Source organism: Phragmites australis, chromosome 2 (assembly GCF_958298935.1).
Source record: "Phragmites australis chromosome 2, lpPhrAust1.1, whole genome shotgun sequence".
Classification (NCBI taxonomy): Eukaryota; Viridiplantae; Streptophyta; class Magnoliopsida; order Poales; family Poaceae; genus Phragmites; species Phragmites australis.
In genome coordinates, this window is record NC_084922.1 from 50,775,695 (window position 1) to 50,795,895 (window position 20,201).

The 20,201-nt window shown below is 42.6% G+C and overlaps 1 protein-coding gene across 1 annotated transcript; it reads right to left on the bottom strand.

Annotated features, from left to right (window-relative positions):
* Positions 1–18,324: 18,324 nt before the first annotated feature.
* Positions 18,325–19,662, bottom strand: LOC133909625 (protein spotted leaf 11-like). Its single transcript, XM_062352137.1, has one exon. It carries the CDS (start codon positions 19,435–19,437, stop codon positions 18,454–18,456), a length of 984 nt encoding a protein of 327 aa, XP_062208121.1. The 5' UTR covers positions 19,438–19,662; the 3' UTR covers positions 18,325–18,453.
* Between the last annotated feature and the right edge of the window lie 539 nt (positions 19,663–20,201).

Sequence of the window (20,201 nt, forward strand, 5' to 3'; positions counted from 1 at the left end):
GAGTGCATGCACATCTTGGGAATTTGTGTGATGTCACGTGTAGGGAGCTATCACGTAACCTTGCAAACCAATCAGGTGAGCTATTGTTTATATAAAAAAAAATCTGGTGTTTTTGGAAGGAATCGTTGTGTTAGGAGAAAAATCCGGCCAAATCATGCCGGCTGTCACTTCTAGAGACAAATCCGGAAACCTTCAAGTCAATTTGGTGATAATTAATATTGATTAGTTGACTTTCCAAATAAAAACATAAAATATATAATAATTATGGGTGACATAGGAGATAATAGGTCACCTTCTCTAATCCTGCTGTCGGAGGGTGAACTCCTCAAACGGGGATCTGGATGGACCCCCTTTGAGATTCGGCCGGGGGATGATTCTGAATCCGCTTCGTAGGTGAAATAAATGAGAGTAAATGAGATGCAGGTGGAGGTGGAATGATCGGATGCAGGAAGGAGTAAATACTCAGGGGATTTTTAGACAAGTTCGGGCCGCACTGAGCGTAACACACTACTCCTGTGTGTATGCTATAAATACTCTGAGAATGTCTCTCTGAGTATCTGCTGGATTACAAGAATATTTATCTAGTCTAGAGCTTCGTGCTCCTTGTTCTTCGGCTGATCTATACCTCGGTGTTCGTCCTCTGTTTGGTTCAACTGATCTCGAACTTCAACTTAGCTCGTACTGAACTTGTCTTTCTCCAGGGAGCCTGCCCCGCATATATACCCGCCGAGGCGGTAGCGTGCACAGAAAAGATGGCGTGAGTTCTCAGGCGTCATAAATGAAAAAGCAACCATTATGGGCTGCTGCGCGAGATGACGGGGAGGGTTGAAAACGCACCCCCGTCCGGTCTTGTTCGTCATCATACCGCTTTTCAACGGGCGCCGCGGGGAGGGCCCATCGGGCAGCCACCGAGCAGCCTGGCGTGCCCGCCTAGTCAGAGAAAGCCTGACACAGCAGGGCAGCAGGCGGGGCGCCTCGAGCTCTACGACGTTATCCCGAGACGCGCCGGATGACGCACGATGGGACCAGTGTATTAAATGTCCTCATGCCTCCCTACCAGGCCGTGGCAGGGGCTGACAGCAAGTGTGGGAGGAGCAGTTGGAAGTGACAGGCCACACGCCCTCTTAAATGCAGCATCAGGCCTCTCATCAGTTGACACCTCACCGCTGGGCCTCTGTGGGGATCACTGGCGAAGGACTTCTCAAGCCCTCGGGGAACCGAGTGCTCGGGAGCCACTATTCGCAACCCTGAGCACTCTCTCCCAGATATGCCCTTTCTTGGTCCTCGGAGAATCGAGTGCTCGGGGGCCACTGTTCATGGCCCCGAGCACTCTCTCCCGGAATATGGCTTTTTTATCATCGGGGAACTTGGGTGCTCGGGGGCCACTGTTCGCAGCCCCGAGCACCCTCTTCCCGATACTTGATCTTCTCAGACCATCGGGGAACTCGGGTACTCGGGGGGCCACTGTCCGTGGCCCCGAGCACCCTCTCCCGAAACTCGGTCTTTTTGTACCTCGGGGAGATAACCCCCGAGGGAGGACGCCACGTGACACTCTGCTGTTCTGACCTCGGGAACCCCCGATTCCTATGTCACCGACACCTACCTATTATGATCCAATCAGATAGACGGTCTACAATTATTTAGAGAGGTACTGTAAAATTTGTCATTACATACATACATACATATATATATATATACATACATATATATATACACACATACATATATATATATATACATATATATATATATAGTGCAAAAACACAATACTAGATACCTTTTCTATACAGGTGTAAGAATTAAACACTCATTGATTAGTCGCGCAATTAATCAGGTGGTGTATACAGGATACATATCCTACCGATATTCCATTTTTATGCTACTGCTTGAAACCAACATGATAAATAGAACATGTGCTATATATAAGGTATGTTTTGCAGAGCTTTAGCTCTAAATTTTTTTAAACTGTTCATTCCTAGCTCTAAAATATTTGAAGCTAAAGCTGTAAAAAGATTAAGAGCTTTTGGTTGAGACATCTTGTTCTTTTTTAATTAAAACATATATTTAAATCATTTTATTTTATTATACAAACTTTACATCCTATATAAATCTCAAAGTTAGACTATAGTCATACACGTTATCTTTGAATATGCAGACTCTTTTTCTTACGGGAGTGTCCATTTTCAAGTGATTGAAGTTCTCGGTCACTTTTTTTAACCATTAGTCCAACAGGCAACAATTCACAAATTATAGCTCGAGGTTGTATTTTTTTATTACTTCTAGTACTTTAGTATTGATTACCTATTTAGAGAAAAAGGACGTTCAACTTATCTTGAGAGAAGCTGTTTTCTGAATTAATAGGACTGGTACATAAATGCTAACTTCAGAAGAATGTTTTCTCTCTGAATAGGTAATCAGTACTGAAGTCCTAATAAGGTCATTTGCTAGAGCCACAGTGCCTAATAGTTTTTTGCAAGAACATTCTTTAGTGTTAGTGTGGTTTGTAGTATATCATTTTTGTATATTCTCTGAAATTTAGAACTTGAATGTACGAGATGTCTCCTAGAGAGGGGTGAATAGATGTTTCCTGAAATTTAAAAACTTCACAACGGTTTAAAATGTCCGGATACTCCGGGTAAATCCGAAGACTCTAGGTTATATAGACCCGAATACTCCAAGTGAACCCGGATACTCCGGCCTGACCAGGAAATTGAAAAACTAAGAACTTTTAACAAAATCTCACTCTTCCAACCCTACTCTCCAAATCATCAAAGATTTAAGGCTTTAGAGGAGTTATGAGGACTATTAAATGGCTATAAATGAGTTTACCCACAAGTAGCTCAGCAGCAAATGAAGGAGGTGGTGAGCGGGTATTTATACCATCCCCCTCAAAAACTAGCCGTTACTGTGCTTTTTGAACTGATCTGGAGTACCCAAGTCAACCTGAAGACTCTGAGTATGCACGCAACGCACAGTCACAAGCCTATCTAGAACCCTACCCGGAGGGACCAGATGAACACAGAATCCGGAGACTCTGGGTTAAACATTTAGGTACAAATTGAGACTCTGCTGGAGAAAAGTCCGGAGACTCCGGTCACTTGGAGTATCCGGGCCAACTCGAGAACTTCAGATTAAAACAATAAACCTATCCCGAGAGCTTGGCTCAGAGCTCTACCCAGAGACTCCAAACTGTTGTCCAGAATCTGAAGTATCCAGTCCAACTCGGAGACTTCGGGTTCAGAAAAGATAGAACTTTTCCGGTGTCCATGGGTTATTATGTATCTCAATTTTTGGTTCTAGAAAGATATCATGAGCACTGAGACACCATAGAAACTATCAATACGCGTTCCTCTTGATAGAACGGCATTCCTAAACTCAAATTTGAAAATACAGCGAATTAAAAACTATCGAGTAACTACATGCCACTTCTCTTTTCTTTTGAGGGATATCATCGTCGTTTAACTTCTCCATCTGGACTAAAACCTGTTCATAATCTCAATAAATATGTTAGTCCCTTAATTTTTTGTCATCAATTAGCCAAAACCCATATAGGGGGTTTAGATGCATTTTTAGAACTGCTATGACAGGATCGAGTTAGTCTTCTCCAATTGGGAGAAATACCACGCACAAGTTAATAGATTCAAAGAAGTATGTTACAAAGGATACAAGCCCAAACATGAAACTGTTAGTGGCATACAACAATCAAGTTATCTAAGCCGAGATAAAATTGGTTTGAAAATAAGAATAAATGTGATTTTCACGTGTAAAGATGTCATAATACTAGTTCTAATTGTAATCATCAATATTTTGTTATGTAAGATGATGTGACTTGTAAGATCAATGTGTCAACTGTCAGTACCTTTATGCCTATTTTGCTATGTAAGATGTGAATTTTTTTTTTGGTTAAATATGGTCGTAATGTACTCATTTACAATATTATATGTGTATGCATTCTATCTATAGACTCCTTCACGGTTATCTCACTCTTTAGACAACCTCCCTCCCTCCCTCGTCGGCTTTATCTCTATCTCCCTCCTTCCTCTGCTCTTTATATGTAGAATACTCAACCGCTCGTCGTCATCGTATGCAGGACTTCCAGGAAGTGATGGCATCACCAATCATCGATCCATCCCAAGTGCTAGAAGGAGATGTAGTGCCGCCATCAAACATTGAAGAAGTTAGTCTAAGCCACTACCTCAACCTGGATCAAACAGATGTCCGTGGAGGCGATGAGGTAATTCATAAGTAGATGAATGCATTTGTTCTACATATTATCGTATAGGTTTCTAATAGTTTTTTCACTTATGCGCGGATGCTTGATGCTCCGGAGGGTCACGATAATGAGCAATCCCAGGAGTGGTATTGTGTCCAAGGTCCCTTGAAGATGCCTACAGGATGATTTGTGATCATGGCGATCTCAACAGCAGGAGAGCCAACTGCACTAGAAAGAGTTCTGGGACCATACAAGTCAGTTTGTGAGATTGTTGTTAAGGATCACGTGCCCTTCAACTACAAATTGTGGACTGATGAATTACGTGATCCGCACGTTGTTCCTGATTCAATCAAGAATGACATCTTGTGACCTAAGATATTAGAGAAGTTCGACTTCCCTGAAGAGACATATATGGAAGTAGTTAAGCATAAAACGCTAATGATCATGGGCCTTTAATTTAAGAACTGGAATGGGGCACTGAACAGAACATATATGTAGAAAGGTACAACTCCAGATTTCCACAAATGGCCATAACTGAAAGATCATTGGTAAACCTTTGCGGAGTACAAATTGTCAGAAGAAGCACAGAGGTTGAGTGAGGTGAACAAAGCAAACTCGAAGAAGAACCTGTACCCTCATAAAGTCGGCAGTCGTTGGTATGTGAGGAAAGAAAGGCAGTGGTAACAACAGCTAGATGAACTATGATAGAGAGGTGTCACGCCTGAGATGGAGGGCTAGAGCGAATGATCGACATACTTCCTTCTTGAGAGGGGTGCTTTTTACTTGTTTGACGGAAGTTTATCTTTTACAACCTTCAAAGACCCAGAAGTGACGCAAGATCTTGCAAAATAGCTTGGGAAAGCCCACGAGCAGTCTGCACAGGGCTCTTTCAAGCAAGACAGGGATAGGAACGAGCTCACCTTGGCCCTGAAAAACAAGGAGCACGGTGGTCGCACACGAGGCGTTGGGGTGATAGGTTGGAAATATGGATTCCCAAACGACGTCAACAGTTACAATAGTTGAAAGAGATCCTAAGAAGAGCGAGAGGCAGAACGAGAGGCAGAACAAACTATGATGATAAAAATGCTCGAACAAGTACTAAAAAAGGAGAGGGAACATATAGAAGAAAAAATAGCATAAGCAGTACGAACAAGCGATAAAAAATCCCTTATGCGTGAAGGGGGTGCCATTATGAGCGAACAAGAACGGCCGACAGCGTCTTCTAATATTGCGCACTCCAGCCCCGGTGGTCGTCGGAGTAGCTGTGCGTCCACGAGAGTTCTGGGAGCTGACTCCATCACTTATGTTGTGGACCTCATCACAGCACGGATACCGTGTGAATGGCCAAAACTAAACGGACGGGGACGAATTCAAGTAAGCCACCGACTGATTATGAACGCATCAGCAGGAAGTAGGCCAAGAGCAAACTAGGTTCAATCATTAAGGATGCTCCAAGCATTGCGGACTTCCTGGCCGATTCAAGAATAACAGTAGAGGAACTAGCGCGGCTTACTGTGGGAGTGGATATATCAAAGTTGGATGTTACATGGTCGTTTGAGTTGAGCAAACTTTTGGTCAAACTAGATATAAAAAGAAACTTTACAACTTAAATGTGTCGATTATATCAGTGGCATTTGGAGCAGTCTAGGCAGGGTTTTCAGGCGTTCCCCGTAAGATACAGGGATGAATATTTCCTCAACGGGGATAACTTCTTCTGGTTTGAATTCTTGCACTTGTATAAACTGTACAAGGAAGATGCCCTCGATGTGGCTATAGTCAAAGTGTGAACTCTATAAGTGACATATGCATAAAATTCACATCATATGATCTCGTACCTTGAAATTGCATAACTAACTTCTCTCTTTCATAGAATGAAGATCCAAGCATACGAACAAGACTTAGATAAGAAAGTAGGATTCATCGATACTGGGCTTGTGAACTAAAAACTTGTAACGAGTAATCCAGACTTCACCGAGTACTACTTATTGAAATATCTGCTTCACCACCAATATAAGAAATTCATACTCTAACCCTATAACTATGAGTACGTGTTTGCGCGCCAGGGTGTCCTCATTTTATGGGCAACTCAATTCTAGTACTAATGTGCTATGGTGATATATTATGCAGTTTTCATTGGATCCTATTTGTCATCCACCCAGACTTGAGCAAAATTATTGTCTTGGACACACAAAAGAGAGATAAAACAACTTACCAACACCTAATTGACATGCTAAATAGGTTAACTCGATCATTTAATCTTCTTGATAATTGTATCTAAGTTTAATTGGTATTCATATTCATGTACATGGCGTACATAAGATATCGCAAAAAGAGTGTTATCCACTTTCTATTCAGGAAGCAATACAATGTAAAAACCGACTTTCTGGTACACAATCCATATTCATGTCTTGCATTTCCTACTGAGTAAAAAGGTTCAATTCATTCCACTGACGAATCATTTCCTCTTGAAGTGTATGAGACACATTTTATATTCTTACTTTCATGTACGCATTCAGCCCGGACGGAGACACTGTTAGGTTTAATGATCTTGAGATATGAAATAACATATCGATGCCTTCTTTTCAATTTCTACACGTGTTCAATGACTAATTATTTCTTTTCTTCAAACTCACAACTCCAAACTACGCACAAATGTGTTACAACCTACAGAAATACATTCCCTTCAAGAATAGATGGCCGGCGTGTCAAAGATACGGTGGCACTGCGGTGGATCAGGCGTGACCAGGTCTTCCGCTCCACCACCATCATCCCCCTAGCGTCCCCAGACGTACATACGCCATCAGTTGTTAGTGTAGAGATGAGATCCTCATCGCAGGAGAGGTAGAGAGATACTAGACTGGCTCAACTCGACCGACTTTTCAGGGGGTGACATGTGAGAACTATTATGTACATATGTGTGTTTATCGATGTCTGACTTGTAATATGTGTTCATTACTATGTATTAATGAAGGCGTTTTTATTGTTGATTTGCAGTAAATATGTATATCATTGTATGCATGTATTGAGAGAGAGATGGAGAGATCGAGAAGAGAGAGGGAGGAGAGGAAAAACACTAACAGGTAAATCCTTCAATCGGCAGTGATAACCCCCTTCATTGTCAGTCCACCGAACTAACAGTGATAGTCCTTAACTATTACTTATATGTTGCCCACTACCAGCTTTAAAATCGATAGTGAAGAGTTATTCCATCTTGTTGACTCACTGATTGACATTTCCTCATCATCTGAACTCTTTATCTTGTTGACTCATTATTCCAATATGTAGTAATAAGGAGTACTCATGATAAGAGACGAAACTAGAACTTAAATGATGATAATGCTAAATATACAATCCAAATTAAATATTAGTTTTGGAGTTTAATTTATCTTACTGTGTATATGATAAAATAAGACAATTACTATTAAAATTTTGATTTACCACGATGCTAGTGCACCAGGTACCTCTGCCTAGGTTTGCCCCTGCTCGTGATCGAAGAAGAACAATGCTGTATATGCGTAGTGCTACTTCAAATCACATAAACATTCCCATCTCCTTCATCAAGTTAATCCAGATGCACATTGACTATCTTCCAACATTCTTCTAGAACCTACTGAAGAAACCAATCCTAGCTACTGTAAGTCCGGCCGCCAAGACGCTGCATCCATCATCCCACCCCTGCAGCAGCATGCTGTCTCTCCTAACTTGCCGGCCATAGACGATCGATGCATCGATCCCTGGATGTATTTGCCGAGTTAAACATGCTGGGATCGATCCATCACTGCATGAAGTGGTCAGACGACGATCCGTGGACGTCGTGGTTGGGGAGGAACGCGAGGGAAAGCAGCGAGAGCAGCAGCAGCACGGGGACAATCAGGAGCAGCGAAGGCGGCGGCGACAGGGGAGGAAGCATCAGCGGGAGCAGAAGAAGCACCACGGCTGCCGCCGCGAGGAGCAGCAGCAGCAGGCTTCCTTTCATCTCTGCCGAGCTAGCTAGCTTGCTGCAACCTACACAAATGTAACGAGTGAATGAAGAAAACCAATCTACCTAGCTAATTATATACGGCGCGGCAACGTATAAAAGCTCGAAGCGTGATGCCTACATGTCCTCATCAGAGAGATGGCGGAGAGGTACCTCCTATATATGCGCGGCTGGCATCCGCAACGCGGCTTTTCACGCGTGTGGCAATTCAAGCACGGCCTGCGAGCTTCTACTGCTTAATTGGGAAGAAACCGAGAGCGGCATGCAAGTAGAATTACGTAGGGGAATGAAATGGTCCTAGCTTAGCAGGTCATGGTCATGGCAAACGTCAATCGATCTCGGTGTTTCTTTTTCTTCTCAGGTACGTAGAGTAGAGACACGCAGGCTCTCACGAAAAAGAGTGCCCAATTGTGTGCACATTGCCCGCAGCATTGTCACATCCTGCCTGCGTGTACCATATTTGCGTGTAATGTTCAGTGCACCTAGGCACCTAGCCTAGAAAACCCTGCTAACTTTATAATGCAACTTGCTACAATGTTTCTTCAAAGGTATATAAGATGCTAAAAAAGTGTGTTTGCGTCATGATAGCTACAAAGAAATCGAAAGCAGGAAACTTAAAATAAGTAGTAGTGCATAGCTAATGTTGGGTAATTCAAACCGATTCAAATGAGAGGAGTGTAACTAGAGTCGACGCAACGCATTGGAGCAATTGACTCTAAATTAGATGAACAAACCGATTCAAATGAGGAGAGACGAGACCGACCTGTCAGCACGCTCTTTGTTGTCTCACTATGCGGCCGTAGTCCCCGGCCACTCACTGATGACTCTGTCGAGGCTGAGTCTACAGTGCGCCATCCTAAACCATTTAGGGTGCCATCGTAAAATCGATGAAGTATAGTACTCTAGCAGCATGAATGTCGTTGTCATGCTGCTCAACCAAGGGAACCAACATACATTGCCAGCTGATCTAGGAACCATACCATTGGATCTCAATGCCACACTTTTGTTTTTCAACTGTGATGTGGGTCCAACTTAGATGGAGAATTTAGTTCCATACATCGGAGCAAGAAGTACTATATTTCATGCACGGAAAAGTATTTCTTTAATTCCTTAGGAGATCCCCAACCCCGGCCCTCCTATGTAATTGAATATAAATCTCGCCCACTGTATCCGGATTCCGGAGATGCACACAGCCTAAACTCGATGCATCATGGTGTAGAATTTCTCTGAATCAATTTCGATTCACCCTAAGAGAACTCTTATCATATACTAGCAAAGCATGGAATTTTGAATGTCTCTTTGCAGATATTTTTTTTAGCCAGTGCAGTTTGCTTATTCGTCCGGCCGTTGCTTGGTGCTACACTCAAGTTAGTTTTCTCTCCTTTTGCTCCTAATAAATCATAATGTATTCCTTGGTGACGTGCGTACATATATAAATCAATGTGGATGCAGGCGCTAGCCAGATTCACTTCACCTGCGCGGCTCGCGAGAAAAGAAAAGATTCACCTCACCTGATCAGGTGTTCATTAGTACTTCACTTGCCACGGATTGCCAGACAAAGAACCTGCAGGCCTGCTAGTGGCATTGCTTTTCAAAGGACATTCCAGAGCAACTTACAAAGCCGCCGTCCTCCTCTGTACATATTTTAGAGACAACTGTGTGCTCGATCTCTCCGGATAGCTAAAGCGTGCATGCATGTCTCGGATAGACTCATTTGATGCTTTCCAAAAGGTGTTTCACCCTTCTGGATCTTGTCGTTCCATCAGGATGCATTTAACCAACACAAAATACAGCAATTGCAGACCTTGAACAAGTGGTAGTCTTAAGGTAATACGCGATCATAAAGTGCAGAATAATTCCAATAACTGTAATACCTTTGTCTAGTTCAACTGCAAGTAGGGTAAGAATCTTTGAAACAGCTGTCTACCTGTCTTACCGTCGCGATGATCTATGTCATTATGTCCATATTCCAAGGCGGATTGGTACGGTCAGTCTGTCAAACAGGAGCTACTAGCGCTTACCAAAGGTGTTTTAATTTTTGTCTTCTGGATCTTTCCATTTCATCAGCTGGATGCATTGAACCATCATTAGATACACAGCTATCGATCGCAAACCCTGAACAAGTTGTAGTCTTAAATTAATACAACTATACAAGTACTTGATTATAAAATGTTGAATAGTTGCAGCAGCTGTATTCCTCTCAAGAGAAGAAAATTACAGGTTTTCTTTTGACATAAAATTATTGGGTAACTGTGCATGCATGATACTAGTCAACTAGTGTGCGCGCGTCTTCAAGTGCAAGTAGCTGGGTTAAGAATCTTTGAAACCGTGGCCTGCCCGTCTTATCATCGCAATAATCGAAGTGCGTATTCCGAGAAGGATTAGTACGGTTCAGGTAGGCGCAAAGGCCAACAAGAGCAACCGTATGCGACTGCAACCGAATTTTGGGTTGAGAAACTGTTGCAATTGGTGGTATAGTCTAGAGATCTTTTAACAAAACAATCATATAAAAAAATGTAATATAGGGTAAAGTTTTCTCTTTATTTCATCTATATGCTATAATAAGAGATTCGCCCTTATATTTATATTGCTAAAAACCATTAAAAATAGAATCAATTTTTTCAAAGATCGAGATGAATCGATACTTAGTTGTAAAACTTCAGATTTCTTAACATTTTTTCTTGTAAATTTCTCGCAAAATACATGTCTTATCAAAACTCCTAAAAATCTAATGAGAAAAAATTAGAAAAAAGAGTACATAACTCGCGACATGATCACACAAATTGTCCCATTAACAACCTTATTGTGAGAAACTTCAGGAAAACTCATCTAAGAAAAAAAGTACAATCCACCCATAATACTTCATATAATCTTCATGATTAACTTTGAGCACTTAATCTTCTTGACTAAGATTTAATTCCTTGTATCAATATTATGTGAAAATTCTCCTCCTAAAATATGCATCTCTCTAAGTCTCATCATCCAAATGTCACAGACACATCTTTCGAAAGTAGGTGTGGAGAGATACTTAGTGAATAAATATGTAAGATTCATATGATTTAGTATGCATTACCTTTATTTCATTCATTTTATATAATTCATGAGCATAAAAGAATTTAGGTTAATATGCTTCGTAAAGTTATTTTTCACATATCACGATTACACTTGTGCAACACAAGCATCATTATCTTCATAGATAATGATAGGGGTGTTAGTAGTATTCAAACTATATGACTGCTGGATATGATTGATCACTCTTCTAAGCCAAACGCATTCCTATACAGTTTCATATAAAGCTAATATTTATAAGTGATCACTACGTGAAAAAAATATCATAAGTAACGAGTGATAAACGTCATGGGTTACGAGTCCCGCACCCGTCACTCCGAACGTGTCACTCATAACTAGCCATAAGCACCGTCACCCAATATGTCATAGGTGATGAGTCACAGCTATAACCTGTCACCTATGTCTATGTTACTAATTTGAATTATAAGTTACACAAGAGCTTAACCGTAAAGGGAATAAAAACACTTTTAATGGTTCAATTCAAAGTTTTGGAATCAGAGAGTGGGATTAAAGTTCAATTAAGTTGTTCACTTCGACCCAAAGCAGCTGCAGAATTGAAATAAGCAATATAACGAATGTTTCAAATAAGTGACCTAGAGTGCCCTCGGTAAAACGGGCATAATTTTTGCATACAGACTTCAATTTTGACGTTTTTTTTACTCTACAGACATCTGCAGAAAAAGTTATATCCGTTTCTACCCCACTTTGTTAGGTTCGGTAAATTTTTTGAGTCCAAAAATGGCTTAGAAGATTGAGTTCTCGCAACTGAAAGTTTCTACACCGTTTTTAGAACGTGTGTTTGTGTACACAGCCGTCACACCTTACATCAAACTTTAGCATATATGTACAATGATTTCTATTCTAGTACTACTGAGGTGAGAAAAAATAAGATAAAAATAAAATAAAAAAAATATAGCATCATGTTATGTACATATTTACTATATAAGCAAATTGTTGAATAGCATTATTTCTTTTACTACACATTTTATGGTCTGCAAATAAATACAATTAGTTATTATTTTTAATTAATACTAGATATATTTATAATTAATAAATTATGACGGATAAATTATCTTTTTCTCACAACTACATAGAAAATTGAAGAGTTGATAGGTGAATACATCTAATGTTTTATCAAACTTATTGACTAATACATCTAATGATTAAGTATTTAAAACTCCTTCCACTACTCGGTTGCATCACACCGGTCATTAGTGATGGGTCAAAACTTGATTCGTCACTAATGACTCTTTAGGATGACTCGTCACTGATGAGTTAATCATTGGTGGCTGGTCACAACTTGATCCGTCACTTATAACTAGCTTAGGATGACCCGTCACTTATGTTTGACTTAGGATGACCCATCACTAATGAAGAGTCATCAGTGATGGGTTACAAGTATGACCCGTCACTTTTAACATAAGTAAAAGGTCATATCACAGCACTAATTTCATATCTACTTTGTCGGTTTTTCACGTAGTGGGTTCGTCGAAGTAGATACAAGACTTTGTTTGATGATTTCCAGGATATTGCAATTCCACCACATAGGAAAAATGTTAGACTCGACCAAATTACATCCACTTAATGACAATTAAGTCGATTAAAACAGAAGTAATTTCGGCAGTCTCGATATATACTCAACAAAACTCAAGATCACAACATATATCGTTTACAACATAGTTTCATCACAAGATATGAACAGAGTACAAAAGTATTAACTTTTATTCCTAACCTTGTTTCGGGTACCATGTCTACTTAGTAACAAAGTTTTCAAACGTAGTGGAAAGATATTAGTAAAACAAAAGACCAGTGGCACCATTACCCATAAGGCACCACGGGACTAGCTCGGACATTCGATCTCTACTCCTAGCCATCTCTAGCATCAATAAGATAAAAGTACCTGTATACAAGTTCGTCGTTACCTGCATCAACTTAAAGGCAGCACCCTGAGTACAAAGGTATTCGAAAGACTTACACAATATTGGTATATATATTGCCGACTCTAAGGACAATGCATTGAGTTGAATAGTAAGGAATATCCATAAAGTTAAGTTGACTCAGCGAAAAGTACTTTAACCAGTATACGGATATGAACGACTAGCATTGACTAACAATAAATATCTCTTCAATAAAGTAAACTTCATCATCTTAAACAAGTATCAACCCACGCTTCTCCCAGAAGCCCACATACTTTCTCTTCCTTTTTCCCAAACTGAACGAAACTCTAATATTGATGTCCAATGAAACTTAAGCATGCTTATGACCAAGAGCGCGGCAATTCGAATTGATCTTACACCCTGCAGGGGTACATCTTTACCCACACGACTCAAGTCAATACTCTTGACCCCCGAGATAACCTTTCTCATATCTAGAACTATCCACTTGCACATGCCCCTATGGCACTGGGGTTACCTTGAGCATATCTCGGACACCTCCGGCTCCCGCCACCTTGCATCTTCTCGTACTTTTTCTTCACGTCATAGGGTCGCAAGTCAAGCGTCAGCACGGCATACGATAATCAGCTTATCTTACCATTAGATCGACATGTGGTAGTACAAAAAGTGCTTAAACAAACGGCACCAACGTTCAGTGCTTAAATGATGCAAGTGGTCTATGGTGCCCAGCTCTCCTCTCTCGAACTGCCCCAAGAACCCACTCACATCTCGTCTCAACTTTTCCAACTCACCATCTCAGCTTATCATTCCTTTGTAACTGTAGTTGAAATTCTTGTAACTCGCGAACGACGGTGACATCCATCACTCGACTTCTATCGATAACCTTTGCAAGGTTAAAAAATTATCATATCACTTTTAAGTTGGTCCATGTCATGAAAATACCCAGGTTACAAGGATAAGGATTGAAAACTTCATCAAGGTAGGTGTTATGCAACAAATAGGATCGACCTGATTCCCGACATCGACTCGTCATCACATGCATATACGACATATAACAAAATCTAATAAATTGACTAGTAATCCTCCAAAATATAGGGAAAATATGATAGATGCTTGTCTGGTGCTTCCTTGATGCTTCCTGTGCAACACTCACAGAACTCCGCTCGTTCATTTGTAGTTTCAACCATGTGACACTACGAAGCGTCAGTTTCTAAATAAAGATGATAGTGCATCACAATGAGTACGATGACATGCAATGAAAGAGGCTCTAAAGTGTATGACAACAGTGGAGATGCAATGCTTCATGACGTGAGTTTAAATTATTAATGATTTCCTTAAATTTGGATTATCGTTAATCATTAATATTTTTCTTGGATTAATTAAGTTTAGCTCAAAGCTTGTACCAAAATAGAAAATTAATTTATACTTAACATTAGTGTGATCATTTTTAATGAACAGGGCATCAATTAATAAGATTGAAATCAATTTTGGAGTTACCAATAAATCATTATGAATTAATGAAGCTTAAACATATTTTATTAATCAAAGAAATATCAACACATATTTAATGGCTCCTAGTATTTTTAGCATGTAGAGTATGAATAAAAAAGCTAAAAAATGGTTTCACAATTTTTGGAGCTATATTTAATTTTTTATGCATTTTACAAGTTTTCAGCCAAATTTACAATGCAACAATAAATTGATTTTGCCACAACATGCTTTGGCGCTTTGTAGATTCGGGATCAATGACCCTAAACTCCACACTTATAGCATGTTTGATTCTACGCACTATATAACTTGACTTCTTTTTTGTTTTACCATTATCATCACTAGGCTTAACCTTGTCTACCACCACTTTACTTCCTCACTTCCCCCGATTCTTATAGCGGTACATGTGTGCTTTAAAAGAGCTGTGATTGACTTCTAGGCAATTGTTCTTTCCTGGCAGCTGGGATAAGAAGTTATTGTTTATGACTTCGTCATGAACTTCATGAACCTGTAGCATGTCAATCAGTTCTGAATACTTCTTGTATTTTGATTGACGATGATTGCGTGCGAATTTTGCCGCATTCAGGTGGAAGGAGAGAGTCTTCTCAATTTTGTCCTCTTCTGTTATCTCCTTCCCACATAGAAATAAAAATGTGCAAATGCGATGCAGTATGAAGTTATACTCTCTAACATTCTTGTAGTCACAGAAATGGAGCCAGATCTATTTTTACTCTGTAAGAGGCTTGATAGTGTACTTAAGGCGCTCAAAATGCTCATGCAGTACATCTCATAGTGCCTTAGCGCTACTCATTGCCATGAACTCATCCTTCAAAGTGGGGGAGAGATAGTGGCGGATAAAATAAAGTGTCTGATCATTTTCATCCTTCGTGGGAACCATTGCACTACTTGTTCTTATGCAATGGCAGCGTGAAGTCTTTTCGCTCCAAGTACAATTCGGACATCCGACACCCAAGTGAGATAGATGCAGCCATCTGTACTCAGCTCATCGAACTCCTTATTCGTGATATCAACCAACTACATATTCAATGACGCAAGTATTACTACTAGTAAAGTTGCATCTTATTGCTAAATCATATTACTGTAATTTTTTTGACATTTCCATGCTATTATTCAAATTTTACTGAATTTAAACACATAATAGGCAATTTAAATAGTAATAATAATAATTAATAGCATATAAATAATAACAGAATGAAATACTACATAATTGCTAAAATAGATGCAAAATTCAAATTTTGGAGGTACTTCTATGCAAAAATAGATCCTCTAGATAATTTTCAGAACAACTAGGGGTCTAAATGCAAAAAATAGGGATTACGCTCAATTAATAGAAAGTTCAGGAGGCTAAATGTAAAATTTTAGAATTTTCTTTTCCCTTTTATTTCCACAAGTTTTCATCCATTATTGGATCGACCTGCTATCAATATGGATTGGCCCGCGCGCCTCTTATACAAGGGGCAGCTAGGGTTTGAAAACCCTAGCCATCACTCATTCCCTTCTGTGTGGAGGCAGGTGGCATTCAGTGCTCATGCGGGGTGGCACAGACTATGTGCTGGTCGGTACGGGGCGGCACCGACGTGGCTGGTGCGGGACGTTGCCAGCGGCCCGCGGAGGCCTATGGTGGCCGATGCCGGCACAACTCTAGGTGGCGGCGCGACATTTCGATGAGACTGCAACTGCACGCGCCTCGGGCAGCGAGGGGGGCATGCAACGCAGAGGCGCGACGTGGTCGGGCGCACGGTACCTGGCAGCCCGACCGCTTGCGGGTAGCGGGGCGATCCTGTAGGGCTACGACGATGTGGCGCCGCTTCGAGCGATGCGTGCACGCAGGCGACGTGGCGGTTTCGAGCACCAGCATGCGAGGCTAGCAATGCGGATAGTTGCAAGCATCGGCAGGGAAGGCCGCTAGCTTTCATGCCTGCGGTGTGCCATGGTCCATTTTTCTCCTTCTTTTCGGTCTATGGCAGGGCCTTCGAGCCACCGCGATATTGTGCAGGGGGACGGCCACCGGTTTTCTTGTAGAAGTCATGGTGGCGGTTGCGGGCCCTACCAGTATTGCACGCTGGTGCGGACGAGTTCATCCACAGCTTCGTGTTGTGTTTTTCTTTGGTAGTGGTCTTCGTGTCGCATGCATATATGTACAACTAGATTGGAACCATCAATTCCAAATCAATCTATTAGCTAACTTAATCTACCAGATGATGATCTACCAGATCCGATTACTAGATAATCTACGAGAGATAGTAGATAATTTACAGTTTCAATCTATTAAATTCCGTACCTTTCGATTTTTGAATTCTTACAAATAGATTCGTGTCGCGTAGGGTATATAGGCTAGGTCGAAGATCTGCGTGTTCAATAGCGATGCCGATGCAGTGTAATTCGATCACATACAGATTCGTTACGCTAGTTTGATCTCCAGCCTAATATAATCAAATAATTCAATAGATCGAGATAGGCCCGCAATTAATGGTAAAACTCAAGATTTTTAACACTTTTAACACTTTGTGTGCAGCCCATCGCGATGACATGTGCTAGCGTGGATTTCTAGGGTCCGCTGCTTTACCTCAGCCCACTTTGTGTCCGTTCAACGAGCTATAGATAGCTTGATGTTATTCCAGCGGATGATATGTATATAGAATTGTAAAATTTAAAACGGATATATATATATATACAATTTTTATTTAAAAATTTAAAAATCTTAATTCTACGGCTTATTGTGGGCCGTGGCCTGAACTGAAACCCAGCCCAGGACACGGTACCGACTAGATCATAAGAGGCTATGGGCCGTATAATTGGCCCATCATTTGTGGCGTAATATGGACCAAATATGCAGGAAATACGGCCCATGTTCCCGGCCAGGTGTATAGTGTTTGCTGTGTGGCGGCTGACGGTGATGCCACCACAGGATGACGGACGCCATCAGAACTTGTTGCTGAAACAAGAATTTGAGCCGACGACTGAGACTGCGAACGTCTCGATTCTTTGACAGGGTCAGTCCTAGTATCCTCGTAGCTAGCTTCATCGTTGCTAGTCGATGTACAGAATCATTTCTATTCAGTACGTAGTAGCATACCTAACAACGTATAGCATTGCTTGCATCCAATGTTTATGCGTTTTACTATGTACAAATAGGATATGCGTGTTATATTATAATTTGTTAGGTATTTACACATAGACATAACATAAATTAGCGACAACATATTTGGTATAGAGAGCATGCTAGTTAGAATCCCGACTATAGTCATCGGACAGAGATTTCATGCTATAGAATGGACCGATTTTACCATTTTTGTCAGTACAATTTACAACAAGATAAATCATCTTTATAAAAGAGGCTGCACTTTTACTCTGGCTCATCAAAGTCTATCATAACCCTTCTTCCTAACCCGAGCTTCGGACTGATTATGGTGATACAACTTAACCAGGGTTTGGTTTAAAAAAACATAGGTGGGGTTCTGGCTATAAAGAATCTATAATTTTAACAACCTTGCTACAGAGAGCAGAGTAGAGTGAATACTCGAAATGGCAGTAATGAGATCCAGAATTTTACCAAGCAATTTGCTTCATTTGAATCCAAACAGAAGCTGGGGTCAATATAAACTCCCTAAATACCCTTGCAAAACCACACACCGAAGTCCCCTCAAGTCTCTATTCAGTGCTAGAAAACTATAATATTCTCATCAACCAACAAAAATGTATTTTTAGCCAAGCTACATACTACATACGGTACTAGTTTTGTACAAGACACACGTACGTACGTGGACGGTCAAACTCAATACGTCAGCCTACCCCTGCGTCGACGCCGACGCCGGCGACGAGATGTACGGGTCCGACTGCACCAGCCCGTTCAAGAAATCGGCGAGCCGGTGCTCCCGCTTCCTCGCGCCGGTGCCCTCTAGCGCCCGCAGCAGCGCCTCTGCCTTCGCCTTCCCCCTCGGGCTCGCCGCACTGTCCTCGGCCAGCTCCCGCACGGCGTCCTCGGCGCCACCGACCGCGATCACCTCGGTCACGGCCCGCTCGCCGCCGGCCACGACGAGGTTGAGCAGCGCGGCCGCCGCGTTCTCCCTCGCCCTCGGTGTCGCCGCGCCCCCAGGCTCGACAAGGTCGAGGAGGATCCGCACCCCGGACATCCACCTGAACGCCTCCAGGCTCTCCGCGCACCCGGCGACCTGCGCGATGACGGCGGTGACGTCCTCGATGATCCCGCTACGACCGTCCGTCATGACAAGTGCGAAGAGGGCCTGCACGACGCCGAGCCCGACGAGCGTGGCGCGGTTGGGCGGGTAGAGCGCGACGCCGAAGAGCGCCTTGAGGGCGTCCTTGGTCGCGCGGGTGCTGGGCGGGGCGCGGAGGAGTGAGACGAGCGCCGCGAGGAGCGGCCGCTTGGCGCCTATGGTGGCCCGGTAGGCATCGACGCAGAGGAGACTGTGGACGGTCGCGGCGGCGTGGTGCGCGGCGTCGGTGCGGAGCGCGGCCGTGAGCGCGTCGAGCAGGCCCGGGGTGGACATGAGCTCCTCCCGAGCGGAGATGGAGATGTTGAGGAGTGCGGCCGCGGCGTCCACCGAGGCGGCGGACGGCCCCGTTGTGAGCTGAGCGGAGAGGAAGGGCACGGCGCCCGCGTCCGCGAGCGGCGCGCGGATCTCCGGGTCGTCCTTGGAGACGAGGCGGATCTCGGCCACCGCGGAGGCCGTCGCGGCCCCGTCGTGCGCGGCGGCGGCGCCACGCAGGCGGCCGACGAGGGTCCGTGCCGTGTGCAGCTTCACTTCCATCGCTGTCGTCGCTTGGGAGGATCGGAGGTTGCGTTGCGTGTCTGCGAGTGGTAGATCCGGTTCTGGAGTTGTCCGTAAAACTTGGGTTCGCTTTTGTCGGTTGGTGGATCGCGGGTGCGGCAGGTGGCAGCACGCGGGAGGAAAGCGGCGAGTTGGACGTAATTTCTCCGGGCGGGCGCGTGTTTTTGAAGGTTCTTGTCTTGTTATGGTGTTGAATGTTTCTACCGTCTTTTACTTTTTCTGGGCGCACCTTCGTCTTTCAAACCATTTTTTTTTCAGGCTTCTTAAGACCATCCTCAACCATATTTTCTTCATTTCGTTTCCTTTTCGATTCCTTTTATTTTCTCTTATCTCCAACAGCTTTCTTTCGAGGAGAATCGCGAAAGGAAAGTAGAGAGAATCCCGTTCTAAAAGGAATGAGGGCCCGTTTGGCAGAGCTCCAGATTCAGCTTCTGAGCTGAATTTGGAGGAGCTCTGCCAAATGGCAGAATTTGGCTTTAGCTCCCTGAGTGAATCACTTCTCCTGATTCACTGAAATGAACTAAAAGCTGAGGAGCTGAAAAAAGTAGCTTCTCCTGAGGAGCTGACCACGCTGATTCTCCTGATTCATAGAGTTTATCCTAGAGAATCATTAAGAATCATTTTCAGCCACACAATCACTTTCTCAGAGAATCAATTTTTTTAGAGAATTTGAATCAGGAGAAGCTCTGCCAAACGGGCCCTGACTCTGGGAACCCCGTCGTAAAGGGAAACTTGAAGCGAAA